This window comes from Micropterus salmoides, unplaced genomic scaffold (assembly GCF_014851395.1).
Source record: "Micropterus salmoides isolate LMB-PRFRI ecotype aquatic unplaced genomic scaffold, ASM1485139v1 Ms_hic_scaffold_1, whole genome shotgun sequence".
NCBI classification, from domain to species: domain Eukaryota; kingdom Metazoa; phylum Chordata; class Actinopteri; order Centrarchiformes; family Centrarchidae; genus Micropterus; species Micropterus salmoides.
The window spans coordinates 59,823,712-59,834,140 of record NW_024040040.1 but is presented as its reverse complement, the minus strand read 5'-3'; the positions used below and the strand labels follow the sequence as shown (position 1 = coordinate 59,834,140).

The window sequence follows — 10,429 nt, the reverse complement described above, 5'->3', positions numbered from 1 at the left end:
CCTCTCATGAGATTTGAGAGAGACTTTAGTTTCCTGTTAAAAAAAAAAGTGGGGGGGAGGGGGGGGGGGGGCGAGGTGGGTCACCAGCTGAAGCCGTCACATTTTGTAACTAGTGATTTCTGCAGCAGTGTGTGAACATAGGGCCCAGGTTTGAAACTAGTTAAGGCCATTTGTTGTAAAGAGTCCTGCACATGATCCTCCTAAACCACACACCTCAGCTTGACTCAAGATTTATTGGATCCACATTCTTTTATTAAAATCCATAGTCAACATGAACAAATATATATATAAAATATTTTATATTTACAGCAGATGGAGGCCAGGGGCCGTTAACGCTGAATAAAATCTGAAGCAGGAAGCGGTTTGTCCCCGAAGGTCTCTTGTGAGGCGTAGGTCATATAGAGGAAGCCGTCCTCGTCCTGGTGGTCTTTGTAGACCTGAGCCATGGTGAGAGACATGCTGGGCAGCCCGCTGTTGTTGATGAGCAGGTAGAAAGCCTGAGTGGGCAGCAGAGCCATCCTGTTCCTGAGACAGGAGACAAAGGCATTAATGAGGCATCCTGCACGCCGCCTGTTCGCGCCATCAGCACTGCTGTGGAGACGCCGTTGTCTGCCATTTAACCACGCTGCTGCTGGGTCCAGAGTCCATTGAATTCTAAGCATTTTAAGGTTCACAACCTACATAGAAATGTTAGTATTCAGAGTAAAACTGCAGTTTGTCTTTAGTGTGCTCACGATGGACACTGTCCCACAAACAAGAGGTTTGTAAACAAAATGTGGATGGGCAGAAAACGCCTCCAGGAAAACAGGGTTGATCAGATCAATTAAGAAATGAGTTGAGCCAAGTTAATCTTAATTGAGAGCATTCTGTCACGTCAAGTAGTCACCGCTTAGAATACCGTTTGTTTTTGATCATTGTCTCCACACAAAATTCAAATGCCTTCGTAAAGAAAAAATAAATCACTCCCTCAGTGGAAAAGCTATAAAATTTAAACAATTCAAAACTACTAAAATAAATATCCTCCGTCACCAAGCAGCTCATTGTGACCTGGAGTGCTTCAAGTCTCCACCTCCCCTGGGTAAGTATCTTACTGGACCCTGACTGGCTTAAACTAGTTATGGCATTAATCCTGCAGGTACGTCCAGGTGTTCGTGAGATTTAAAGACGGCGAACTCAGAGAAACGCCTTCAGCAGGTGAATGTGAAAACAGTCAACTGAAGTACCAAGTATGGAAAAAGAGCGTATAAAATGACTATAGTACATACAAGACTATTAGCATGTACTACTGAATTGGACAGTCATGCCTCATTACTCACATCTGTTCGTAGCTACAGACTCGTGACATCACGGAGGCTGTTGCTGAACCTCGAGCAGTAACAGATTCCATCGCAGCCAGCCGACTATTAACTTTCTGCTGCGTAATCATGACCGAGAAAAATCTGGAAGTTCCCAGAAATCAGGAGAGAAGCAACAAAAAGTGAAAAGAGTCAAACTAAGAGCAGCAAGACTCCGGCTGAGTGTGATTATTTCTATATTCTGAACATCAGGAGTCACCCATCCTGATCATTTTCACATTCATACGATGAAGCCTGAGAGGAGTCCTTCCTCCTGTCCTCACCGGCTGCACATGAGTCAGTTTCTGAAGCTGAGGGCAGGTGATGGGAAACAAGATGCAGTTCTGTCCCCGACTTCAAGTTGAGCAAATGTTTCAGCAGCCTGCGTTTCACGTCAGACATCCTCTTGATTCGGTTTGTCTTTAAAGAACTAGATCCCCTCCTCAGTCTCTCACACTGCTGAGGGGTCTTCATTAGGAAGATGCTGAGCTTTCACAGAGACAGACCCACGACCATCCTAGTTTTGGTTTCAGATATTTTTTTGCAGATTTCTGCCTCAATGCCACATTTAGAGTAATTAAAATATACAGAGCCCCTGTGGCTCCTGATAAGTTTTATAGAACGACTTAATCAGCAGTTCCCATAAAGCCGCCATGTTCTGTAGATAATAGCAACATGGACGTCGCTTCTGGATTTTTACTTTAAAAAGATTTTGCCACAGACTCCCATTTACCTCCAAAGACAGGAGTCTCTCAACCTTTACATAGGAAACAAGACTGTCTGCATCAGACAGCAGAGATAACTCACTTTTATATTTTCTACTTGGCATCTTTAGTATCATTTCTCTTTAATGGCCTTGATTAGCAACTGTAACAATTTCGCCTCCAGGATCAATAGAGCATTTCCGATTCTGACATTAATTCGAGGCCTGTCCCTACGGAGTTCATTTAACAACTAAAATACCGAAGTCCATTAAAAAGCTGGAAGCAGTTTAAGTGTGTTGACGGTAATTAAAAAGGTTTCTGCATCAGCAGCAGAGAGGACAACATGACCGGACTAGATAACCAGAAACTGAGGTCATCAGCTGTTCTGCAACCCATCAGGTGATAAGGGAGGGAAGTCTGATAATTTACACAAAGCAGAGTAGATTATATTTAACATGTTGATTTATTGAACAAAAAAAAAAAAAAAAAAAAAAAAAAGGTTGAGAAATCTGGACTCGATGGCTCTTTGAGTTGTCTAAAGATTCTAGGACTCAAAGTTCAGGAACTGAAACAGGAACACTGTTTCTGCTGCGTAATCATGACTAACAGGAGGCATCACTGACATTTAGGTGGAAACTGAAGACTCAAAATATACAGCTTTAATTTAATGACTGGGTGATCATGTTAACATTTAGTTGGAAATTAAACCAGCGCCTCCACCAGTTAACTCACTGCCCAAACAGACATTGGTCTGTTCACTAACATCCATATTAAACAGTACCAAAAACTACATTTGAGATTTTCACTCTTGCTTTAGAGTTAGAAAAGACATTTTGCAAGACAACAGCAGCCAGTGAGAGAATATATTGATCTGGAGCTGAAAGAGTATCGATTTGTGATGGGCATAAAAATAAACCTTTGATGAATAGATTCATTGGTAATGACTTTAACTTTTCACAGTTCCAACTTATAAAGTTGAAGATTTGTTGTTTGAACTCATTTTTAACTGGAAAAACCCCGCAGCTTTAGGAAACTAACAGTTTGACATTTAAGAGATGAAAGATGGCCACATTAACTGAGAACATGATCGATCCCGAGCTGCCTGCCGCCCTTTGTTCCAGACCTTGTTTTCAGTCACGTCCCAAATGATTCCAGCGTGAAACACTTTACCTGATGATGGTGACGAACTGGGTCATGGTGAGTTCGTGCGGCACCAGGAACTTTGTTTTATCCAGCGGAGGCAGATACTTCTCCCTCCCGTACCGCTCAATGATGACCTGCGAGAACAGGGACAGGTGAGGACAGAGACCTTTCAGAAAAAGGAGCAGTCCCTTCTGCCGCCCACATACCGGGATTTTGTTGGGGAACTTGGACCTGATCCCCGCCACTTCTTGTTTCCTCGTAGCTGCACAGAGAAAAGAAAACAGTCCGTCAGACATGTTGAAGTGTCTACACCAACCTGTCCTCCCGCAGGCCTCTCAGGTGGTTCAGCTATTTACCGAAGCTCTTCCTCAGTTTGAAGGGCTGGTTCTGCCGCTGGCTCCTGTCAAACGGAGGCATGCTGCGACTGAGTGGGGAAGTGTGATGGTGAGGGAGGCAGAGCTGCTCGGACGGTGCGGGGTTAAACTGGGCAGGAGTTAAATAGAGGGGAGAGGCGGCTGTGGCGCATCAGCTGATTAGCACATGGCCTGCAGCCACGGCGGGAATCATCTGCGGGTTTAATCAAGTTAGAGCCGCAGCGAGGGGCCCCTGCTGACTGCACAGAGAGAGAGAGAGAGAGAGAGAGAGAGAGAAAAGTAGCATGAAGCCAGACCACCACCAGCCTGCAGAACAAGTCTGTGGAACTCTATTGGAGGGATGAACACCATTCCTCTAACAGATCCTCTCTCATTTATACTCTGCAAGGCATTTAAGGTTAACTTCAAGTTAACTCACCTTGAAGATTGCCTTTGTTTCAACTCATAAAGGTCATAAAGTTGCTATAACTACAGCATCTAGTTGTCTTAATGTTGTTTTTTTTAGTTGAGGGAACTTTTTAGAGCTTGTTTCAACTTCATACTTTGAGTTAAAACAATCTGGGTTCACGGTGAGGATCGTGAATAAGGTTTGACTGGTGTGAGAGATGGGAAATCAAAAAAAGCCATACAATGGAAAAGCTGATTATTTGCAACCTATTAATTAAGAGTGGAAAAATAGGTTTATCAGGTAAATAAACTAATACATTTCTATTTGACTCATTTTAAAAATTGTATAATGTCTCTTTTATCATATTTCCTTGTGTTGCATTTATGTTTTATTTAAAGCACTTTGAATCGCCCTGTTGCTGAAATGTGCTGTACAAATAAACTTGCCTTAATACAAATAATTATTTTACTTTATCAATGCAAGAAAAACTTCCCTTAGTATTATTTCAGTACATTTCTGCATTATTCTAAATCACAGTTTCAATTAAAACAACTCAACATTTATTCTACTTTCCACTTCAAGTTAAGAGGATTTAAATTCCAAATTAGTTTAAATCAACATAAGTCTGTTGTCGGGTTCTCCCTCCACTGCGGGCACTAGTCCTTTCATAATAAGTTGAGTATGTCCATGCTTCAACTTTGCCATGGTTTAAAGAAGAAAGTTTCTCTCCAACTCGATTGTTTCTCTCTTGCTCCCGTCCCAGCACACCCGCCTTTTTCCTTTCAACTGATAACTTACAAACCCAAGTTCAATCAACGCACACATATCTAACAAAAGTTTCACACAATGAATCAATGCAAGTTCAACTTTCAAAAGTTCAAAAACCTAAACATGTCAGAGCTCTTTGAGTTAAAAAGAAGAAATAAGTGGATGTAACTGAATGGGGCCATATTGATTCACAGAGTTTACATCACCTTTATTTAATCAGGTCATCTCGTTGAGATCAAGAGAAACCTGAGTACTGCAGAAACACAAACACAGCCAGGACTAACAAAAGGACCTGCCGCATCAGAGACAGACCGGTTAATAAAATATATTTATCAATTAGCAAAATACAAAGTGAGTGAACAGAAGAGATATCTGGTGTGACCACCCTCTGCCTCAGTTCTTCTGGGTTCATTTGCACATAGTTTCTGAAGGAGCTCTGCGGGCAGGTGGATTCAGGCCGCCTCAGTTTCTTCTCTCTCTTCCTGTGATCCCAGACAGACTCCATGATGTTGAGATCAGCACCTCTCGTTCTTCTTTAAGTTGAAGATATGACTTTCGCTGTATGTTTGGGTTCGTTGTCCTGCTGCAGAAGGAATCAATCAGTCAGATCACCTGCTGCCATTTTTCTGCTCCCCAGGTCCCGTGTTACTCTGCATAGTTTAGCCTCTTGGCCTTGTTTCTGACCAGACTTCTCTGGACAGTAAATGGTTTACCAGGATCCCACTGTTTTCTGTAGCTTTGAGCTGATGACACAGCTGGATACCTTCTGATTACTATGGCAACCGGCAGCGCTTGTAGAAGCAGCAGCCGGTAGCTCCTTCAAACTTCACTACACTTTTGTTTTTTATCTGTTTTTTTCCGGCTTTCTTGCTGAAACATGCGTTACCTCTGACATAAGTACAGTATGAAGATGAAGAGGGGGTTTTTGGATTAAAGAGCAGCAGACCAGGATCCACCCGGCCCAAACAACCGGACCAGGCGCCGGGTGCGGTGATCTCTCAGAGGATAGGAAAGAGGAGAGGAGCCATGCTGGCCCAGCTTGGACTTGATTCTGCTCCTGAGGAGTCGGTCTGGAGAAAATGGCACTCATATCGACCACGGAATTTAGAGACCTGAACTATCTACATCCCGGATCAAGCACTCGGCAGGTGGTCCATGTTCCGAGCTGTCAGCGCAAGACTCGGCCAGAGGAGAAGAGGTGGACTCGATGATGCTTGGTGCTAAAATGCAGTCAAGATGGACTCTGTTTCCCAAATGTCAGACTGTTTTTAAGGATGAAACTTTTATATTATCATCTGGTTGCTGCTGTTTACATTCACCCCACGCAAATTCAAAAAATGTGAAATGTTCGGTGTGTGTGTGTGTATGCATATAAATAACTGTATTGTTTTGTTTTATGTTATGTTACCATATTTTAATATAGGCCTACACTTGATTGTATGTTGTGTGTGTTGCATGAAGGAACTACAAATTTCATTTCGTTAAGCAGCCTTGTGCTGTATAATGACTAATAAACAACCTTGTACCTTGACCGTGAAGGGAAGTTAGCATGATGTGTCTTTCATCTGCTGCAGGAAGTTTCTTTGGCCGAACACTGCATCTACCGTCCTCAACTCTGCCTGTTTCTTCTTCAGAAGAGCCTGGACAGCACATCTGGAAACCCCTTGAAAGGTCCGCCTGGGACTGGAAACTACCTAGTGTCTTGTTGCTGTGCTCAGTCTTGCCATGATGTAAACTGTCTTCAGCAGCCTCAACTTGTTAGCTGAGTTTAACTGTTCTTCACTCAAGATTCAAGATTACTGTATTGTCCCATGGGACATTTGTCTTGGACGCTGCCACACGTTAAAAGACGTACTTTTGGAGACTCTAGGAACCACAAGTAACCCTGCATTCTGGGAGCGCAGTGCTCTGGTGGGGTAGTAAGGTACTATGAGCTCTTTAAGATAAGATGTGCCTGACCATTAAGAGCTTTGTAGGTAAGAAGAATGATTTTAAATTCTATTCTGGATTTTACTGGAAGCCAATGCAGAGAAGCTAAGATGGGAGAAATATGACCTATTTTCCTGGTTCCTGTCAGAACACGTGCTGCAGCATTCTGGATCAGCTGAAGAGTCTTAATGGACTTTTTCGAGCAGCCTGATAATAAGGAATTGCAGTAATCCAGCCTAGAAGTAACAAATGCATGGACTAGTTTTTCTGCATCATTTTAGACAGGATGTTCCTGATTTTCGCAATATTACGTAGGTGAAAAAAGGCGGTCCTTGAAATTTGCTTAATGTGAGACTTAAACGACATGTACTGATCAAAGATAACTCCAAGATTCCTCACAGTGGTGCTGGAGGCCAGGCGATGCCATCAAGGGAAACTATATCTTTAGATAGTGCATCACGGAGGTGCTTAGGCCCCAGAACAACTTCAGTTTTATCTGAGTTTAACATTAGAAAATTACAGGTCATCCAGGCTACTACTACTACTACTACTAATAATAATAATTATATTTTGTTTTTTATTATTATTAAGTATATGTATTATATAATTATTTTATCAGTTTCTAACGCTAACCCTACCCCTAACCCTTTTTATTATATTTAGTATTATTATTGTTGTTTGTTTATTTATTATTTGTATTATACATTTATTATACTAATATTTATTGTTATTATCATTATTATCTAATCATTTTTATCTTCATATTGCTATATAAATATTATATTAAACACCTGTTATTATTTGTTATTATTATAATTCGAATTAATTATTATTATTAATAATAATAATAATAATAAATAATGTTATTATTATTATGTACAGTTATACTTGCAGTACTTCATTCACGTTGGTTGTATTTTGAAATTCCACACCGGAAGTCCTGTGTTGGTATTCATCCCGGAAGCTGGACGGCTGTCTGGCCGTTTGACAGCTGGTTCAGACAGGAGCAGAGCTGGCCAGCAGAGCGGACGGTTGATGGACTGGATCTCCCTCCTGAGGATATTCTGCTGAAGCGGTAGGCGGTACCGGACCGAACCAGAAGCACCATCGCCCCCCGGTCCGGCCATGGACGAACAGGCGGGCCCCGGTGTCTTCTTCAACAACAACAACAGCTCGGGTCTGCCCGGCGGTGGGAATATTAAAGCTCCGCAGACCGGAGACCTCGGCGGCGGAGAGGCGGCCAGAGCTCACTACAACATCCCAGGGATTTTACACTTTCTCCAGCATGAGTGGGCCCGCTTCGAGGTGGAGCGGGCGCAGTGGGAGGTGGAGCGGGCCGAGCTGCAGGTGAGCATCCCCCGAACGTGTCCATTATTGTTGGACGTTGTTTTGTTTGCTAGCCAAGATTCGCCCTGAATGGTGAGGACGTTGCGCTGAACCGCGTTGAAAAGTGTGGGAATTAAATGCTTAATCGCGTATCGGCGTGTAAATATTCCCGGTAAAGTAACATATTTAACTTGGTTTGAGTGTGAAGGATCAATTATTCGATTCGGCAAGGTTTTAATTAAGTATCCAGCACACTTTTTGATAATATTTATACTTTTAAGGGATGCTTTGCACTATTTGTCGTTTTCTTCTGTGGTGAATAACGAATGACGCACATTATTTTCTAAAATAAAGTTTTGTTGTTGTACGAGATGCTTTGCTGATCATTGTGAAGCCGAATAAAAGGGCGAGTCCATTTGGATCCAGAAAATATATCAATACTGTTTCCAAGGGTGTTTGCCAATGTCAAGCAGGACGACACAGAAGTACACAACATTTAAATGGGTGTTTCGCTCAATGTTGGCTTCACTGAGCTTGTAACGCTTCTTGCTATCCAGGTTAGCTATGGCTATGATTTCAGACTTTCCTGTTGTATCGAGTGTGAGTACCTGTGTGACCATGTAATGTTAGTTTATGTATGTATAATCAATACAGCTCCAACCAACCAGCGCTGTTTGACTATTGATGGTCGATTAACGTTAGCTGTGCAGCGCAGAAAACCCCAGAGCGTGAGATCCATTATCGGACACACGGCTAAACCTGACATTATACTGGTATTTTCCCTGCATGCCTTCATTTATTTTTCATTATCATCTGTTGGTCAGACAAAAACAAGCAGGACCACCCAGATCTCCGACCCTGACACTTAGGTTTTGTCCCCCAAATGTCAGACTGCGCTCTGGCCCGAGCGCCTAGCCGTCCGATAACGGACACACAGACGTTGCTTGATCTAGTTGAGTCACGAAACGATAGCGTGCTCGTGAGTCAGCTGTAACTTTATATCAGGAGCCAACCTGAGGCGGGCTGCAGACGGTGTCAGGTGTTTCCTCCAGAGGACAGGTGATCTGGTTCAGGCCTGGAAGCTGTTTAGTTGTCAAAATGTACCTGGTTTTTAAAAAAGGCTTACCTGTAGCCAGGATATTATTATGCAGACACATCATGTGAATATCTTTATGATCCTTTATGGACAAAATGAAGAATGCAATGATCATTCATAAATGTTAGAAGCAACTAAACTGGCATAAAAACCCAAATCTGGACCAGTTTGACGCTGGTGTCAGAACAATAACTGAGTTTTGGTTCTAAAATTAATTTTAAAAAATCCCTAAACCGTTTTTGTTAATTTAACATAGAAACCAGCACATTTTTATTTTGTTTATGGAAAGTTATGACTACAGTTAGGAGAGAGATCCGACCTGTCCCTACCGTAACTCCCTGTCAATACTTTCAATACTCAATACTTGTGGGAACGTGAATGAAATAAGTATTAACTATGAACATGGATCTGCCGCCTGCGTGTCACTGAATCGCTGCTGAAAGGTGAATATCAGCTGGTAAACTGTTGAGAGAAGATGAAACTGTAGATCCTAACCAAACCAAACCTAGTTACTGCAGGGTGTCACAATGCAGGGCTTAACTGAACGGAAGTGAGCACCAAGTTTGTTAAATGAAAAAAGGGTTTTGTAGCAAAACATGTTCATAGTAAAAAATGTAACCTGGGTATTATATTGGCACTAGTACTTTAAAGAGAAGTTTAACAGTAACCGGCTAGCTGCACAGCCACCAAGATAAAATCCCCAAAGAGGCAGCAGGTTGAAGATGCTCCACAAACAGAGGTGGTTCTGAGAACGTCTGTTCTCCAGCCTGTCCTCACCAGAGAAACCGTACAGGTCGATCATGCAGCAGCTTATTACGACCCATATTTAGGTTTTTGTTAGTGGCAGAAGAAGTCAGGTGACGTAGAACAAAGAGTGACAAAGCCTGTGTAAGGAGGTGGTGGATGGATGAGTCAAGTAAACTCAGGACTTTCACTCAGGAGACCAAAGTTTAAGTCCCATGAGGAGGAAAGTTAAAGTTCAAATGTTTTGAGTTGAATAATGTTTTCTAGATGAGTTATGTAATGTACTTATTTTAACCCAAACTATGATCTTTTCCTAAACCTAAATAACTACCACAGTTTCACAGTGTTAACCACGTGTTACACGTCACCTGGATTACGTAACGTAGCGAAGGTCCGGTACACTGTCTCTGGACTGGCACTTGTCAACACTCGTACATGTTGTTTTGGGACACTTGACAGTCATCTTAGGTTTAGGTTTGAGGATGTGTTTGTATTCTCAGCTAGAAGTCTAACTGTGCATTCAGACCAAACGTGAAGCTGCGGGGAGCTGTGGAGGAGACAGCGCCTGAGCTCTTGGACATATAAACCCTGAGTCCAACTGGATTCTGCTCTGACAACTACGC

General features: G+C 42.4%; 1 protein-coding gene across 1 annotated transcript; it reads right to left on the bottom strand.

Moving 5' to 3' along the window:
* Positions 1–230: 230 nt before the first annotated feature.
* On the bottom strand, positions 231–3,687 carry LOC119914571 (microtubule-associated proteins 1A/1B light chain 3C-like). The gene is made up of 4 exons (XM_038733955.1): positions 3,538–3,687; positions 3,388–3,443; positions 3,209–3,315; positions 231–525 (listed from the first exon to the last, which is right to left on the bottom strand). Exons 1-4 carry the CDS (start codon positions 3,596–3,598, stop codon positions 330–332), a joined length of 420 nt encoding a protein of 139 aa, XP_038589883.1. The 5' UTR covers positions 3,599–3,687; the 3' UTR covers positions 231–329.
* Positions 3,688–10,429: the final 6,742 nt, after the last annotated feature.

Coding starts and splice junctions, on each gene's coding strand:
- LOC119914571 (XM_038733955.1), bottom strand. CDS start 3,598: ATGCCTCCGTTTGACAGGAGCCAGCGGCAGAACCAGCCCTTCAAACTG. Junction 3,444..3,537: donor CAAACTGAGGAAGAGCTTCG/GTAAATAGCTGA, acceptor TTCTCTGTGCAG/CTACGAGGAAACAAGAAGTG. Junction 526..3,208: donor CAGTTCGTCACCATCATCAG/GTAAAGTGTTTC, acceptor CTCCTGTCTCAG/GAACAGGATGGCTCTGCTGC.